The sequence below is a fragment of the Aptenodytes forsteri genome, unplaced genomic scaffold (assembly GCF_000699145.1).
Source record: "Aptenodytes forsteri isolate BGI_AS27 unplaced genomic scaffold, ASM69914v1 Scaffold266, whole genome shotgun sequence".
Taxonomy (NCBI): Eukaryota; Metazoa; Chordata; class Aves; order Sphenisciformes; family Spheniscidae; genus Aptenodytes; species Aptenodytes forsteri.
The window spans coordinates 1059079-1078255 of NW_008794109.1; the positions used below are offsets into that span (position 1 = coordinate 1059079).

The 19177-nt window shown below is 41.9% G+C and overlaps 1 protein-coding gene across 10 annotated transcripts in view; it reads right to left on the bottom strand.

The window, feature by feature from the left end:
- Nucleotides 1-19177, bottom strand: part of CELF4 (CUGBP, Elav-like family member 4) — a 703102-nt gene that overhangs the window by 283189 nt on the left and 400736 nt on the right. For 8 of the 10 annotated variants that reach the window (XM_009275290.1, XM_009275281.1, XM_009275240.1 and 5 more), the window contains exon 3: nucleotides 10868-10916. In XM_009275290.1, coding sequence (XP_009273565.1) covers nucleotides 10868-10916 — 49 coding nt within the window. Of the gene's footprint in view, nucleotides 1-10864; nucleotides 10917-19177 lie in introns of all 10 variants that reach the window. The other 2 variants (XM_009275248.1, XM_019470978.1) reach the window with 1 other exon arrangement.

The following is a 19177-nucleotide window of genomic DNA, read 5'->3' on the forward strand; positions in this document are numbered from 1 at the left end:
CTTTCTGCCATGAGAATGGGAGTGGTAGCAAACTTGAATACAAAAATGAAAATGGAAATTGACTTTAAAGAGGAATTAAAATTGATCAGATTATCTCTATGGCTCAGGCTGATTGGGATACAACCCCTCCTATTCTTCCCCTGACATTATGAAGCAAACGCATTAATGGAGAAATATGCCTTCCCTTTTTAGGACAAAACCTCAGCATCTCCTACAATCCATCGGTTTTATATAGTAATTTTTATTCATAGATCTTAACTAGGGTTTCAGAAAAGTCAAGTATCATCATTCATACGATACAGATGGAAAACTGTGGCATGCAAAGGTGAGAGTTGCGATTCATCTTCCCTCTCTTCAGGTGTCTAAATGTGAGATATCTAAATCTGAGTTAATTGCCATAGGTTCATTCCAGATTCAGTGGAGAGAGAGAGAAGGGAAACTTCCCAGCACCATTTATCCCATGTGTCTTAGGATGGGGTGAATCACAGTTTGGAAGCACCTCTCTCCCTCCACTGTCCATAGGAGGAGCCTAGATGACTAACTTAGACTATATGCTTAATATTTGGGCTCTAAAGCTAGGCAAAGTGAAACCTGCCTGAAATAACATTTTAAGGACAGTGGCATAGAAGCCCTATTTAAAATTTATTCTGTCTCTAAGTCCAAGGCTCCTAAGAGGCCCAGTTTCTGGGTAAAAGCACTAGATACAGTTTACTCAGAGAGCTAAATTATTTACATAGGGATTTTCTACCTCCCAAACTGATTTCACGTACATACTGCAAAATATATATAGCAATTGGAAAATGCTGTGTATGCCATGGAGAAAAGTTTCCTTGGCCTCCAGTATCTCCTAGGTCTTGAAACTTCTTGCAAGTTGCAATACTATAATCTAGTATCTCAGCAGGCAAGGGGCAAAACCTTTCTCACTGAAATTCCCGCTCAGAGAAGAGAGAGTTCAGTCTGCATTGAAACGGCAGGGTTGAGCCAGTCTTATTTTAAATTGCTCAGTTGTAACCTCTGTGTGCCAACAGCTGAGGGTACTGACTATAGTCCAGACATTTCCTAGCTCCTACATCAAACTAAAACTCACTTTCCAGAAAGACCCTGGATTACTCTAGAGTCAAAGGTCTTTGCAAGCATGCAATAAACAAGACACAGTCATGAAGAAACAGGCACACAGCATTATGTGCTGAACACTGGACTCAGTTTATACCCTGGCAATACTTCAGGCAGCAGTATAACTCTATGAACTGTACCAGATCTGGAAACAACAAACTTATTTACCTAAATTCAGGGTTTTAAAAGTGTTTAGGTACTTGATTGACATTGATTAGAGTGGTGATTAGATGAATAAACAAATACACATTAATTACATGTGCAAGTCAGTTGCAAGCAACTGTAAGTTGCCAGAAAGAACTGAAATTCAGACCTAGAGTAATGATGGCAGGCAGGGGAATAACTTTGGATACCTTATAGTATTTTTTGTTGTTAACTATAAAGCATGCCTCTTTTTATCCCAATTCTAAGTGACCTGCAACCAGTGAGTTTTCTGTCAGATGCCTCAGTCTCCTTTGTACTGATTCTTCTCTTTGTCATTCCTCCTTACATCATATTTTGCACCAGACCTCTTCTAAGACCTCTGCCTTCCTGGTACAGCAATCGGCAACAATGGCTTTTTGACATGGGGAGAGGGACTGGATGTTATGCATTACAGACCTTGCCCAGGGATTGCTTGTGCATTTTCCTTAAAGTATCACTTGGTAAAATACATAAAAAGAACCCACACAGCAGGAGTAAGGACAACACCAAGCCCCCCATACCTAACTCGTTGCTGACTGTACAGGGGATGTTGGTGCATCACTGCTCAAGGAGCTGGGCTTGGACTCAGTGTGAGAACATTTTGATCCTTTGTGAATGTCAGACCAAACTAACAAGGAAGAAGCTTGGAAAATCTCAACAAGCAAATGAAATCTGTAAGATGTAAGCATCAGTCACCCTTACTTTATTCAACATTAGGCAGAAAAAATGACCTACATGTTCCCTTTCCCCCAAATGTTTCTCCGAAAGAACAGCAAAACATGCCTTCTAATTTTTAAAGAAATGTAAGCATAACTACAAGTTCATCAATAGAAAAATACATAATAAATGGCTTGTTATTTCGACTCTTTTGTGAGGCAGTTCATTAGAAACTTCATTTGTCTACATGGATTGCACTTATTCAGCTATATTCTAATAAAATGCACATTGCTTCCAATAAAGGCAATGCATTTGCTATTGATGTGCTATAAACTACTATACAGAGAGGTGTTATTATATCCCTGTGTAATAACAAGCCAATTATAATGATCAGCAAAACCTTTACAATAAAGTCAATGCATGAGGAGTGATTATCATAATGCATTCTAACTGTTCAGTGCCATAAATGCTTTGCAATTAATTGTGGAGCGTATCTATAAATGTATTATTAATGCTGTATAAAAACCCATTGACAAGCAACCTTTACATTAAAAAAAGATACTGGGATTGTAATGTGTCCCTGAGTTCACCTACGAGGTTGAGCTGTATTTACAAAGACAGAATTTTTTATAGGATGTCATTTTTTATTTTCTCCACTCTCCTCCTACCACTTCTTCCATTTTTGCCATGTTGTTGAAAAAACTCCAAATATCACTGCGCAGTGAGAGGGGCCTTGACCATCCACCATACTTGATTTTTAGTCCTGTACACATCATTCCAAGCACAGCTACAGGCTTTCACTGGTGTCTTAACCCTATGACACTGACAGCCTGACATGCATGAATGCCAAAGGTGTTAGCCGCAAGAAATAAGCAAATAAAAGCATATCACAACCTAAACAGGCAATGCAAGAAGGGTGAAAAGGCGAAGGGAATCGAAGTTACACAATTGATCAAAAGTCGTGTGGCAGCAGAGAAAAGAACCGATATCAAAACCTTAAGGAGATGAGCTCCCAGCCTCTCCCCAGGCTCTGCTGTAGACTCCTCTCCTTGTCAGTTAACTATTAGGTTACAGATGCTTTATGAAAAATGTGCAATATGTTGTTTTTTTTTTCCTTTTAGTCCCTTAATACTTGATTTTAAAAGGTTGTCCTTAGGACATGTGCTAGAACAGAGTGTCCCATGGAACTTTTCCAGTTCCTATTGATGGGCACCCTTCCATTGATTTCAGTCACGATGGAAAGGGCAGACGTGAACAAAAGTTTGATGAACCTTATTTTCTTTCAGCAGGTGAGTGTGGAGTGGAGCACATCAGCCTTCAGCAGTGTCATCGAATATAAAATACTACACATGAGGATCTGCTGGAGCTTTTTTCTCCCCCAGAATTAAGTTTTACCAGACAGTGGAGAGCATGAATGGGGTCATCCAGGGCCTCTTTGAATTAACTGATCCATTTGCATGCTGGTACATTTTGCCTGCTTGAAAATACGGCCGTGTGAGGACAACAGTCAGCTCTCAGTAGGGTCATGCAATTCTGAATTTCCACAATAAACCAGGAGATTTTCCTTCCCCATTGACATAATCATGTCCCACATGACATTGTCACATCCCATTGACATAATCAGCCCTACAACAACCCACAGCTAGAAAGAGAAGATTTCCATGAGTATTAAAATGCTGTTTCTAGATCAGGTTTATCTTAGGGTTAAAGGAAAAACACTACAGATTTTAACGGATATTCAGATTTGGAATAAAATCCAATGGACAGGTTCCCTTTGAACCCAGTGGCTTTGAGCATTGCTGTAGAAGGCTCCATCACACACAACAGGGTCTAAAGCTCGGCTCTGCCTTTCAAAGACTGTAGCTTCACTTGGACTGAGAGGAAGGAATAATGTCCAAATCTGGGTGAGTTTCTTGGTGAGTTTCTTGATTCTACCCTGGACTCGATGTGTCCCTGTTCATATGGGAAGAAAACCAGGACATATGGGCCAGAAGGGTCCAGAGCGAAGCTCAAGACTCTGGGATGTCTAAGGTGGCCTTCGTGGTCCTAGGCCCAGCTCCTTCCCCAGCCCTTGACCAGATGGGCAGAGAGGTGAACACACTTCGAGGCACTGACATCTCTCCCTCCCAATACTACAGCATCTCCGACAGCCATTCCTCAGGAGCCCACCCTGTCAATGACACTAAGGCTTTCTGTTGGTCCTGATGCTTCCCCAGCCTCTGAGGCAAGAAAGCTGTCTCTCAGTTTAATATCAAGATCTTTTGGTTAGGTTCTTGCTTTTTCTTTTTTCCTTCAAATCATGCGTTCATCTCCTCTCCTGGCAGATTTTTTTAACAGAATATTAGATTATTTTTAAACAGTCATTCCTTCTCTTTACCCTTCACACAGAGATATTGCAACTCAGCACCAGTGTGCTCTTTACTACTGGATATGTAATTAATAGAGAGAAGATATTTAGACTTGGGTGTGGTTTTGTTTTATTTTAATTCCTCCTGCAAGAAAAGTAAACATGCCCCCCCCCCAGCCATTCCTCAGGAGCCCACCCTGTCAATGACACTAAGGCTTTCTGTTGGTCCTGATGCTTCCCCAGCCTCTGAGGCAAGAAAGCTGTCTCTCAGTTTAATATCAAGATCTTTTGGTTAGGTTCTTGCTTTTTCTTTTTTCCTTCAAATCATGCGTTCATCTCCTCTCCTGGCAGATTTTTTTAACAGAATATTAGATTATTTTTAAACAGTCATTCCTTCTCTTTACCCTTCACACAGAGATATTGCAACTCAGCACCAGTGTGCTCTTTACTACTGGATATGTAATTAATAGAGAGAAGATATTTAGACTTGGGTGTGGTTTTGTTTTATTTTAATTCCTCCTGCAAGAAAAGTAAAAAACAGCTGATTAATCATGTTTGGGGCACATCTCAGGAAGAGGAGATGTATGAGACTTAGGAGGAGGATTTGGCATGGAGTTGGAAATCTCCTTTCAAACTGCAAGGGAAGATAAAGAGGGAGAGAGATGTTGTTTAAACTGTTGTGGGCACTGAGGGAAAGAAAGGGGAATATGAGACCCTGGCTGTGGTAAAATATTTGTCCAGACGTCTTGAATCCAGACCTCATAAAATGTGAAGACAGGAGCTGTTACTGTCCAACGAGTAGCCTTAGCCTTGCAAGTGTGCAATGGTTGCAGCAAAGGCTGGTACACGTGTGTTGTGTGACCTTTGCATGTCCCTGTCTGTGCTTTGCTATGCCCAAGCTATAAAAGATTAGGGTGAGTCATGCTGGGCTCATGGTGATGTTGAAAGAGTTAATGGGGATGTGTTCATGGAGAAGTAAGCTTGGATCTTTTCCCCCCAACTGTGAGAAGGAGAACATTATCTGTCTCCCTGGGGTGTTTGCCAGTGCAATCTGCCTGCTCCTGCTGAATGGGTGTGGGGACCCTAAAAGAAAAAGAAGAGATGAGCAGCTGAAGAAAAAGCTGTGGCAGGCCACATAAAGGTAGGTTGTATGGATTATCACTGGAAACAGGACATTCCCTCAGCCTGCTCTCCACCTTCTGGGGTGGGAAGCCTTTTAAAGAAGCCCACCAAAGGTACAAGATAGGGAACTGCTGGTAAAGTGGCTTCCACGGAGCTTGATGTGCCAGGCAACACATGTGGCTCAGAGATAAGGAAGAGATGAGAATTACAAAGGTACAACTCTGATGTATGCATGGTTCCAGACTTCAGGACTTCTTGCATGCAGGTGTAGCCTAACCTCCAACAGTGCAGGAGAGGAGATGCTGAGCTCTGCCAAGACTGCCATCTCCTTATTTACCCTTAACTCTCTTCCTCAGACCTTTCTGGTGGGCAACCAAATCTCCTCTTTGCAAAGCACTTCCAAGGAAGAAAGAGATAATTCTTCACAGCATTGTTATACCAGTGTGAAGCCAAATTAAGCTGAAGGCAAACCAGTCTGGCTTGATTTCGGCACCTAAACAGGCCTGGATCTGGCTAGTACCTGGATAGGAAGCTTCCTGAGAGGTTTTGGCCGTCAGCAGAAGCCACAGAATTCTGATCAGTTAAAGAGAAAACAGCTAAATGCCAAATAGTTGGTGGGACCTGGGGTGTGTGTTTGTCACAGATAAACCCTGCAGCAGAGAGCTAGTGAGAGTTAGAAATGGCCTGGATGAAATAAGAAATAGATCCAGACTTTTGTCCCAAAGGAAAATAGGGCTTAGAAACTGTGGAGAAGCCATTCTGACCCCGTCATCGTTGCTGAGGTGATGGAAGAGAATAAGAAGAAACAGATCATAGTGCATGAGCAAGGCATCATTGTTCTGCTGTTTACTGTAAATGAGTTCTTGGACGTTTTGCTCTGAAGCTGGAATAAACCATAACCAAGCAGATAATTTCAGTGCCTGTACATTGAGTAAGGGGTAGGAAATGATGCAAGTCAGTTGAAATATGAAATCCAGACCTTCTAGCTGCTGCTGTCACATCCCCCAAACAGCAAACAAAAAAAGACACACTGCACATGCCTCCCCTAAACATACAAAACCAAATTTGCTTGAAAGCACAAACACAGACAGAAACTTTAGTAAGTTTGTGAAGTCTTGCATGCAGAAAACACTGCAATGTGATGAACTGCAGACTCTCCTGTAAATCTCTGAACACCCTCTCTGCAGAACATTGCACCCTTTCAACTCTAAACCAGTTTGGACTTCACCTTTTTATTTTCTTTACTCTAGGAACCTTCTGTATCTGTTCCATAAAATGCAGGAGGACCCAAAAACCACCGTGAAGTGTTTCTTGGTAGAGACAGCACTGGGCCTGGGTAGCACACTGCGTGCATCTTTGCATGCCTTCCTTTATGGATCTTCCTCTGTCCTTTGAGAGGAATGTGGGAGCAATGGAGCATCTAAGCATCACTAACGGAGTGCAACTAGAGTAGCAGGAGAGTCCTTTCCTTTTAAAAAATGTTACTCCCTGTACAACCTAGTGGGACCTTGGGGCTGCGTTTATCATAGGTTAACCCTGCCAGCTGCAGTGAGAGTTGTCTAGTGAGAGCTAGAGATATTGTGGATAAAATAAGAAATGGCTCCAAACTTTTGCCCCAAACCACAAAACAGACTTAAAATCTTTCCCTAAGTTTGCAAAACTTTAAGTCACTGATATCTACAGACTATTTTTAGAGCTGAATAGAAGACAAGAAACCAAGAAAAATCATCAACAACAGGATGAAAGTAATAGAAAATTCTATCAGTTTAATTGGGATTTGGCATGTTCAGAATTTAACGTGGAGTTATAGCTTACATCCCTAAAACCATATTGGACTACCTAATCTATGACGAAGTAGTTTCTGTATAGTCAAGCTAAATGTGCACAACAAAAAGGCCAATGAGAGTTTTTAAGATACTCTTAATAGAGCTAGAGTTGTGCTCTTACTTTTTAAGAACGAAATACAGAGTTGTTGCCTTTTATCACATTCTATCAATTCCATCACTGCTAAAGTCTCTATAAAATGTCAAAGGACTCTGACCTTCCAGTCAGGTATTTGAAGCTTCATGAAACATTCTGTAGAAGGAATATCCCTATATAAAATTTTGTATCTTAACTATATACACATGCACATACGGGCAGAAATGCAAAATGCAAAATCTTCCCTTTAATTTAGACTGTTTTCCTAGAGAAATGTACTGAGAATACATTCATTTCTAGTTCCTGTGAGATTAGGCAAATGTAAACAATGCCAGTTTTTATTGAAAAGGATTGCACTCTTTGTCTTGTTCCTAGTCCAATATGGGGACTTACAAACAAAATAATAAAACCAGCAAAACTAATAAGGGGCACTCAGCATTTCCATTTTGTTGGGTTGAGTGTAATTTGTGCCAAGCAACATTTTGAATTCTTCCCCAAACCTAGATGGTCTGATAGTCTAAATTCTTGCTCACACACACTAAGTGCTAAAACATCCACTTTCCATTCAACTGAGAATAAAGACACAGGAAGGGTTAAAGACCAACAAAATCCAGACACCAGAACAACAGGAAAAAATGCTGAGCAGAATGTGATTGGTGGGGGAGAGTAAATTTTGGACTCCCATCAGCTTTGGGTTGTGGGAGAACTTACTGGAAAAGTCAAAGATTCGTGTTTTAGCAAAATGCAGGTATTTGTCCCTGTATAAAACAAAATCTAACTTCCTCAAGAATACTGATCACCATTTCCAGTAGAAGCCTCCTTGCAAACTACAGTTTCAAACAGCACTGCATTCTTTCTTTAATACCTTGTCCTGGCACCAAAACTCCCCGTAAGTCAGAAGACAGAGCTGTATTCAGAGCGTGGGCTTTGGGCAGACGGAAGACTTGTGCTGTGCAAGAGAGCTGCTTCATCTTCCAAGCCCCGCTCTTCCCTCACGTCCCATCCTGATACACAGATGGGATATAAGAAGCTACAACTTAAGTTTCTTTGTTGTTGAAGTTGACCTTTATCTTGGAGCCCTAATGAAGTCTTTTGATGCGCTCCTAAGATACATAGCCTCCTTTTTAGCATTCTCTTTGCCATGCTTGCTTTAACCGGTGGGCTTGCGAAGAACGTAAGTTTTCATACAATGCCTCCCTTGAGTGCCAATTGTTCTTTTCTCCCATAGTTGCCCTTGAGTCATGCCATCCTGAAACATCACCAGCCCAAAAGCAGCTTGTCAGTGGGGAATTAGAACAACGTGTCTTTCACGCCAATGATGAGTGCACCCGCTTGGCCCCTGCATTATGATCACCACCGATAGGAGAAATATGGGAGCGGAGAGGGTGAGAAAAGATGAGGTTTGTGTCTGTTGGGGAGACAATTAGCTAAAATACAATGGGGAGGGAACCACTGGTGTGACAGATAATGTGGAATCAAACTGCCACCAGAGCTCTTTGCAGTTCAAACCATCCCTCCTGAAAGCAGCTTCTCTTAGCAAAAGAGTTTGAAAAGCCTTCCCAGAAAGCCAGGCATGTGTTCTCTATCCCTCCTGAAAGCAGCTTCTCTTAGCAAAAGAGTTTGAAAACCCTTCCCAGAAAGCCAGGCATGTGTTCTCTATTAGTGATTTGCATTAAAAAAAAAAAAAAAGTGATTGGGAGCTACATACCCTGTAGGCACACTAAGCAAATTGGCCAGCCTAATTATTATTTTTTGGTATGTCTAATTAAATAGACAAAAGGCCCTCCCTTCACTCTCGCTGTCGGCATGAACTCCACTGGAATGTGCATAATGTCCCTTCGTTTGCCCAGGCAGCTGAGCCTTTCCCTTTTCCCCTAGGAGATCGGCTTTGACAACTGCCCATGGCTTGCTTACCCACTCCTACTCAGACACAGAGTCAGATCGTCAGACGGGAAGGGAAAGTGGGTAAATTGACTGGGTTCTGTTAAAAACCACTGGACGATGCCATATGATGTGACATGCCTTTGTTGCAGGTTAGAAACGTACCATGGCCCTTGATAGCAGAACTTGCCATCGCAGAGCCCATCAAATACTTTCTGTCCAGTGTTGCCCAAATTCCCCCAAATTTACTTTACAGGGGACTCTGAAAGTGCAATATTTATCCCTGAGCTTTCTGGCATTTTTCCAGCACTCAGCTCTTCTCCTGCTCTACAGTTACATGGCACCACAGCCCTTCCTTACAGAGCCTCTGTCGACCTGCCGGTTTCACCACTCCATAACACCAGCCCTTCAACTACAAGCTTCGTACAAAGTCTTCCAATGACTTGAGTCACTGGAGAGTTTCAGCTTCACACTGATGCAGTCAAAGCCTCTGGAATCCAAAGCTTTCAACTGAAAAAAGAACACAATTTCAGTGCCTTTTGTCTGTGAGGCATTTTACTCCTTTTAAGTAGTTGTTGCTGGGGATTTCCACTAATGCCAGCACAAAGATAAGTCGTCCCATAAATGAGGAAGAGCTTACGTCCATGGTGGAAATTAAAGAGTTTTCACACAGCTGAGCCACATCATTACTAAATGACAGAACCTACTCCCACGTTTATATGATACATAAGCACTAGTGTTTTTACTGCAAAAGCCTCTCCTTTTTTTCCACAAAGAGATAGGGATAGAGAGGAAGGAAGCACCATGTCATTATATATATGTGTGTATATATATAAATGTACAGATGTAAGAAAAAAAAGCAGAATGGTAATTTATCCAGCATAATGGACCATCTCACACTTTCTCCGTGAGCTCTGTTTGATGTGACAAACAGGCCCCTATTAGAAGAGTACGGTGAAGTATCACTACATCAGTTCTGGTAGAAAACCTTTTACAGGAAACACCTTATCACTGGTAATCTATTGAACGGTCACTTAGCAAAGCCTTCCAAATCCACTGTGCAGGATGGAAAAGCAAAAGACCAGCTCCTGATTTCAACTACACCTGTGCAAATCCTGAATAACTCCCTGGGACTGAGAGGAGTCTTCAGTTTCCACAACAGGTTTATCCAGATAAGCTGATACAGGTGCAGAAAACTCTGCTACCTCAGAATTTGCTTTTTCCATAAACAGAGTTGCTTCAGTCCAAGCAGAAACAACATGGTCAGAGAAACCATAAAATATCTGGTTTATCCCAACAAAATTAAACACCTCTGCAGCTCAGCCCAACATAGGTCTGAAAGACCTACGTTGCCGTCACCGCTGTTAAACTTTGTTAAGTCAGCGCCTGATGCTTCATTTCTTAACGAGGCAGTTATTTGTTTCCCAGGCAATCGCTGGCACCTGCCTGCCTTTTAAAATCAAATAATAATTGAATATGAGGAAAGCGAGACGAAGTAAAGGAGATTTAATAAAGAGAATCTTTGCTGCAGAGGGAATTTCTTTGGCAGTGATTACGTTACTAATTGATCAGCACATTGCCTGAGAGAAGCCAGAGACAACAATTATACTTAGCACTGTGGCTGAAAGCAATGCAGTCAACTACCTCCTCGGCTTTCGCTGTCCGCTGGTTTCACCTGGATCGGTCTGTTCATCTGTAAGAAAGAGCAAAGAGACACACATAATTAATGGGGGAATCAAACATTCATATACAGAGGCTTGCTTTGTTTTTTTACCATGCATCATAGTTAGCACCAGAATTTACTCCATCGGGGCGGGGGGGGGGGGAGCAATTCGTAAGCAAAGAAGTAACCACAGAGTACAGGCTGCTTCTTGGTCCGAGGTAAATCAGTGTCACCCCATCTACTTGACAGGGCCTCTGTTGAATCACACTGGGAGAGGCATCTGACTCATTTCACACAGGTCATGAAATTTTAAACATAACTTTTTAAATTACTAATAGTTTCCTGTGGAAACACTACTGTGTCAGAGCAGAAATGCTTTGTCAGAACATCAGGATCAGTGAAACTTTAATTGCAAAGATTTCTTGAGATTGGCATGATGAAAAGAAAATGGAAAATTGAATTCCACCTCCACTGTTAGCTCAGTAGAACAGTCACCTGTAACATAGCAGACTCCATTTCATACATGGGGAATGGGATTTGGATCTGGTTTGTCCACATGCTGCAGGAGTGCTGGCTATTGAGGTTTTTTTGTGAGGAGGGGGTAGGATATGAGTAAAACATCTCCCTCTATTGCTTTTTCAAACACCTTTTTCCTTTCTCATATCAGAACATAAGCAAGAATAAAAACCTTGTCATGGTGCTGTGAATAGGTTTTCTGTTCTCCAACTCATCCCTCTCTCTCAACAAAAGCATTGGGGAACCATCATTATCCCCAGAGCTGCTCATTCCCAGGAGAGAGGGCAACAGATGTCCATGATCATCTTCACTGGTAGTGCCTAACAGGATGTGGATGTCTGATGAACAGAGGTGAGGATATACCCCTCCTGTTAATAGCTGGAGATGCAGATTGGATCAGAACCAGCTGAGATTTTAATCTGAAAGCCCTTCCCTGCCTTTTCCTCCATGTCACTTAAAGCAATCCATACACTATGTAGATGAACTATTCAAAATATCTTTCTGTGTGTGACCACCCCTGAGTGGAATGAAATTATCCTTTAGATTTGGCAACCAAAGAAAGTGCAAGTTCAAACAGGCATCACAAGGAGCAGGAAGTCAGAAGGCAGTGGGAATCTCCCAACACATTGCTTCCCAATAAAGTCAGGCCACAAATTGGCTGATGAGTGTCGCAAGGTGCCTTCAGGTGACACTGTCCCTCCCTTATTTGCGGCTAATCACAGTTGGGTAGCAAGGCTGTTAGTTTTCTTTTTTCTTTTTTTCCTAATTTCCCTTTTTTTTTTTGAAAGTAGTTCATAATAATTTAGACTTATTCTAATTGCTCTGCACACATATTTAGTAATAAAAAGTTCTCAAGCTGGCTGACAAGTAGGTTAAGATGATGGAGAGCCTAGCAGATCCTGCTGCATTGTTGTCTCAAGAGGAAAATGTACTTAGCCATAAACTGACTACAGTTAGACTCACACTCAAGAAGAGAAGGATCAATGGCTCCAGACGCTACTGAGCAATTTCTGCTCTCCTGTATGCCTGTATCATCCAACAAACTCCAGACAGTTGAAATGCTAAAACCAACTAAGAGTTTGGTACCGGATAAACCTTGTATCAGCCTCTGCTTCTGCAACTGTAAAGACCTGTCGCTGATACACATATCACAAGATATTAGCAGGGCCAGAGGCGATGTATTTAGCAGCAGCAGGGTGGACATCCTGCCATAGGGCTTCTGTAACCACATGTGAGCAGCTAGCTGTTACAGACATTTAAAGATCTCACATCACAGAGGTGAGGAGGGTAATTCATGTCATGTAACTCCGAATGTCTAAAAAGTCACTCTTAGGAGTGACTTAAGCCACTTAAGTCACCAATCTTAAGCCACTCTTAAGATTGGTGTCTGAGATAAAAAGGATGAATGGTCTTCTGCAGTGCCTGTTCCTCTCCACTGATCGTAAAGGTAGTCTATGCAGTTACAGTTAGGTGAGATGAACCCCATCTTGGTTCTCATGTGCAGGATAATGAAGCCAAACTACCCAGTTACTGTGCTTTAGCTTCCCCCAGCTGCTCAACCACTGCAACTGGTTTGCGTTTACAGCAGGTTGGTGTTGACACCATCCATGTACCAAGGTCTCACTTGAGAGCTGTTAACTTTTGACAGCTGCATTCACGCTATATATTATGGGTTCCTAACGTGGACACAATGGTTAATCTAACTCCAATGGTCAGAGGAGGGTGGTCAGAGGTCCCCGGTGCTCACTCCAAGACAGCCAGAACCTGCATCCCAAGCAGTCAGTAAGAGAAATAGTCACAGTAGCCAGGAATTTATAGGTGGTGTGCTGCATACAGCCCTGAGAGGCAATGTCTGGAGTCCAAAATGGACACAGCCTTGCAGTGCAGAACATTCCATAAATCTACCAAGGTAGATACTGATCTGAAGCCTGCTAAAGGCCATGAAAATCCCCACTGAACTTGAGCAAGCTTTGGATCCAACCTTTAGAAAAACTAGACAGAGATCTTCCTACTTGTTGAGTTGGATGTGATCAGCTGGCAGAAGGCAGAGGAGATCGTCAGACCCTTTAGCAAAAATGAGAGGAGAATAATATTTGTTTGGTTTTGGGTTTGTTTGTTGGGTTTTTTTTTTTGAGATTGAGGCACGGGAAAAAGAAGACAATCACCAAGAAAGGGGAGAAAAATAGGGAGGGAATGAGCATCCAACAGAGGAAGGTAAAACTGGGGAAATTAATAAGTAAAAGGCTAGTGTAATTGAATGTACATTATGTTTTATACACTTAACAATTTCTTTATAGACCAAAGAGAAAGTGCTGCCTGTACGGAGCCCATAATACAAATTGAGATCATCTTGACATGAAAGACACCAATTATAGGGAGAAACACTGAGAGGAAAATAATTAAGTTTCCTCTCTCCATCTATGGATTTTTTTTTTTTTTTTACACAATCTGGGAGCAAGGAGCTGGCATAGGGAGCAGAAAAGGGCTAAGTGGGGAAATAAAATGGCAGAAAGATATACCTTCCCCAGTATGGGGAAATGCTTTCTTTGGGAGAAGGGAATTCAGATGTTCAAGGTCTCTGCTTATTCTCCAGCTGGGAATTGTCATGGGTTTAATGTAAAGAAACCAAAGTTCATACTCCAAACTACAGTATTCTGAATAGTGGTTGGGGGAATATTGATATGGATATCTTTAATATCTGTCCTGTCTTGGTGGACCCTGAGCGTGTGCTCGGAGAAAGAAGATCTGCCAGTCAGCAAAACTGGTTAATACCATGGGTATCCACATGGGATCATAGGAACTACAGATGTGGCTGTGAGGTTTTATTGATCCCTATCACTAGAAGTCTTCAAAAGAGATCCGGCAACATGGAAAGGACCTAGGTAGGCTGATCCAGCATTTCAACTGACAGATGGACTGGATGAACTCTGTTAGGCTCTCCTCTAGGATGTGCTACCCTTCTGTCCATTGCAATGGTCCTTCTTTCCTCTGCCCATGGATTCTCTTTGTGCTCTCCTTTGAAATATAATCATGGTTCCTTATTCTATATTATCCCTGTTGGGCTGCCACAGTGAAAGAAGTATACTGTTTTACCATTAGTTAACCCAGAAGAGTTTATCTCCTCTTTAGCCTCCCCCCTATCCTTTAGGACCTGACTAAAAATTTTTGTTCGCTATATAAACTGTGAAGATTCCTGACATTATGGTACCAGAGTGCCTAATAGTCATAAAACCATTATACATCACGACAACATGTTTATCTTCATTCATGATTTGGAGTCCAATTTGGCCACAAATTTACTTGAAGTGCCTCGCTCAACAGCAATGCCATAACACAGGTGTGCTGAGGACCACTGAGGCACAAAGGGATTTAGGCAAGAGCCAAAAAATTTAATTTGGGATTCTGGTTACATATGACAGACCTAGTTTTCAAAGGGGTGGCAAGCGGATGGCAAACCAGAGTTTTATTCACAACTGTGCTGCCAGTGTGGCCTCAGGCAAAGCTGTGTCTCAGATTCCCTGTCTGTATTGGAAAATATGGGCACTGGGTGCCACTGCAGATGTGAATCAGCCCCATTTCAGGAAGAGGGGTTGCACGTCCTTTTTCCACAGATGCCATGAGTGCTTGGGTTGGTGGAGGAGTTAAAACTTCAGGTGCACCACACTTCTCATTTTCGTTTGATCCTTTGCACATTCATTTCTGCTGAAAACCACCTTTACTATCACCTTTGCACACCTTGGACAAGATGATCGTACTTGCTACACTTCATACCTTTCATTTTGGCTTTTCCTTCCTTTTGCCTAAAACCAACCCATTCAAATAATGCCAGATGTCATCCTCTCACACCAGCTTGCCGCTTGCCCCACCTACCCACACTCCAATCCTCCCTGCAAGTAGAAACACGACATCATTTTTCATGTCCAATTACAACCACCATGGTGCCACTGTTAAAAGACAGCTCAGGTACTCCTGGCAAAAAGGGTTTGAGTTACAAGAAGCGATGAATTACAGCAAGCCCTTTTTCAATTCTCTGCAGAAATGAAATGTCAGAGCTTGCTGCTGTATTTTTCTCAGCACCATCAGCTACAGGCCACTGCAGGAATTAGACAGGGGACAGACGCTTTTCTGCATCATGATTTTTTTTTTCCTAGGGTTGTCATTTTCTCCCCCACCAACCTTTTTCTGCTCCCTCTGGCTTTGATATTAATTTAGAGCAGGTAGAAGGGTCACCTGGGAAAGAAGAGTAGGAAGCAGAGACAGCTGATTTCTCCCTGTCTCCATCTTTCTTACCCTCACTGTTCCTACTACCCTTTCCTTTCTTGTCTTACTCACTTTTTCATTAGTCATTAATATACCTGGTGTTTCTAGCCAGGACTAAGGCCCTACCAGGCTTCAGAATCGGCAAATGCAGAGATAAGAAGAAGAAGAAAGGGAAAAAAAAAAATAAAAAAAGGATGGAGACACCCTGAATAGCTTCAAATGTGATCTGAGACAGGAAGGAAAAGTGAGAAAAGGAGACTACTGAAGATCACTGAAATGCCACTAATGGTTAGGAAGATCATGTCTAAGGCAGAATAGAGCTGTGTTGGAGATAATCTGTTGGTTGTGCTTAAGGAAGAAGTCACTTCAGGAGACAAAAAGTGATTCTAGACCTTGTATAATCTACAAGACCATGGAAGATGACCACAGTGATCGTCTATCTAATAACAGTTTTCCCACCCCTTCTTAGAGGGCTTAAGAAATTTGAGTACTCCCTGGGAACAGATTGGTGAGTTTGATTAAGGCTTTGTATCAAAAACTGTGAGGAAAGGTATTTTATTGGCTATGTTTCCTGAAGTTCCCAAAGAGCCAGTCTGGTACAGTGTAGAAAGTAGAGGTGTTAACCTCTGACAAGGCCTGTTTCCAGCTCTACACTGGCCTTTTGGATGAATTTGGACGTATCACTACATCTGCCGCTTTCTCAGCTTTCTCATCTGCCTCTTTCTCAGCTTTCTCCTCTGTACAATGAAGATAAAGATAACCTAATGTACCATGAAGGTGGTTGATGAAAAAAATGTATCTAAATGCTGGTGTTAAACAAACAAACATACGTCCGGTCATTTCTATGCCTGAATTATGTGGACGGATATAATGGCAAATAACAAACTCTTCTTGCTCAGTCATGTTCTCTTGTGTTTGGTATTGTTCAGGCATCATCCCTCTAAATCAATGATGAAACACTGTTGTGACCTAATCACGAGGGATAGAATGCTGATGTGAGCTAGCAGGTCTTACCAAATGCTTATTGGGCACTACTGCATCTCTGTAGATGCTGGCTAGCCTCATGGAAGAAAATCCCATCCCGGAATAACTTGCTTCCTAAAGATGCCATGCAGTTCTTGGTGATCTCATAACATAGCTCAGATGTTAATTGGAGGTATGAATAGTTTAATAACTGCCCTGAAATTTCCAGAAAATATGGTTACTCCTTATTTCTTCAGTGGGAAAGGTTTTTCTGTTCAAAATCTCCCCTCAAAACACTAGGAGGAATTTCATTTTACCACATTTGCCAACTTTTTGGGAGTCTGCCATGTACACAATAGTAATTTCTCTGAAGTCAACACAGCTATTTATGTGAGTAAAGGTACTGGCAGGAATGTGTTTGTAGGAGTGGGTCATAACTTTTAAAGCATTGAGCAAAATCAGCTGTGATTGAAGGCCCTAAGGAAATGCAAAGTATATTAGCGTCAAAGTTGGAAAGGCCAAGAAAATCACCTACAATTGAATTGTGTGTGTGTAATTGCAAAGTTCAAGTAAATCACTCTGTAACCGATTCTGAGTGACATAATTGAATTACAGTGATCTAAACTAGATAGCCATAAGAGTGAATCCAAAGTAATCTCCTCTCTCTGAAGAAAAAAACAAAGTTAGGGCCCAGGTCCTCAGCTCAGGGAAATTTCTGTGCATGTTACAGAATCAGGAAAGCTGCTTCAACATAGGTTAGCTACATAGCCAGCCTTCTGTATTTGTATATTGCAGCTATAAGGCATAGAGCAAAAACCTCCCCCCGTGGGAATAGAGGTAAGTGCTGTGGTTGCATGAATTGCCGTGTGATTACACATTAAGCATACTTTTGTGCGGGCAGTGCAAACTGATACAATGTTGGATTAATGAAAGAGTAGGGAGAGGAAATGTTTTAGAAAGTTTGGTGAAAAAAATCACATTGGCTTGCCTTGTGGGAAGCACTCAGTAGTAATGCATTGCATCTGAAATGACTCTACCCCAAACCTTATCTGGGTAATGGACTCTTAATTCCTCCCTACCACCCTCTGCCCTGCCTGACGAGATGTGTGTCATAGACATGTACACAAATAGATGAGAAGGCCTGAAATGGGAATGTATGAGATATGAAAAAAAAATCTCGAAGGGTCTGACCTTTACAAATCAGTCAATGCTCTGTTGCCTACCCCTGAGAATGATTGCTACCGGCCATCCCCACACTCTGAGAGTATTTTCTATATATCATATAAACCACATTATAATCCATCCGTCTAACTATCGATTCATCTTTCCACTTGTCTCGTGTATATAGATGAACCTAGATGGGGCTTAAGTTCAGTTCAGGTTCATGTGCAGAAGCCTATGGCTTCGAATCCAAAACTTTCTCCCCACAGAACGGTTTGGGCTTGAATTTGAAGAAACTGCTGATCTTGTTAATAGCAAAATAAAACATTTCCAATACAACAAATCCTTTGGTTTGTACTTGGGGAAGCTGAGCATGTAGCGCTCAACCTCACTGTGCCCGTGGTTTTATACGAAGTGGGGAGGGGTAAAGGGGGAACTCACTCCTCGGCAGGTTTAAGGACAGTAAGAGGAACAAAACACAGGATGCTTGGAACAACAAAGCCTTATTTTCCAAAACAAAAGAGACAGCACTGGGGTTTTTTTAGTATTTATATCTTATAAGTACTGTTTCATATGCAAATCTGCACGTGAAAGAGACAGCAGGAGATCCCCTTAAAGCTTTGGTCAGTCACACAGTAAAAATGATGTTGGATAGGTCTACCTTTAGCTGCTACACTGTACCACCACATACACAGTGTGCCCTAAGGTACTGGTGCCCTGGTCATCCAAATGGGTATTTATTTGCACTCGTGGATCGTGCCTGGCTTGTGCACTTGACCTTTCTTTCCTGGGAAAGAAGGGGGCCTGGTGGATGCTGACTTCAGCTTGGGAAATGTGTCTGTAGTCCCAGACCCCTTGCATATGTGAGAAGTCCCTGGACATTCAGTGAGTATACTCAAGCATGTAAAGAGTCACAGGATTGGCCCACTGGTGATGCTAAGCTATATAAAAGGGTCTATTTGTCTGTGTATCCTGACGGCAGAGGTATAAGTTTTGAAGGGACACCCTGCTCATTAAATCTAGTTCCCTGCTGCTACTATGAGCAATCACAATGTGAAATTCTGTTCATAAACACAGCAAATTCTAATGTAAAACTAAGTAAGTCTTTTACTGTCCTTTCCTCCTTTCTTCCCTTATATCAGCAGGGATAAGCTTTCCCACAATCTCACCTCTCTTCTAATTTCCCATTTGAGTTTATTTCAAGATAATTTACATCCAATTTTAAAATGTGCCCAAACCACCTTTTATCTAAAATTGTTCTTCTCTATCACTGGCATTTTCTATTAGCCAACTCTGCATGCATTTAGTAGAAAGCAACCACATTCTCTTTTATCCTAGATATTGTGATCACAAACTCTTCCAGGGCAGAGCAACAGCATAATCCACACATA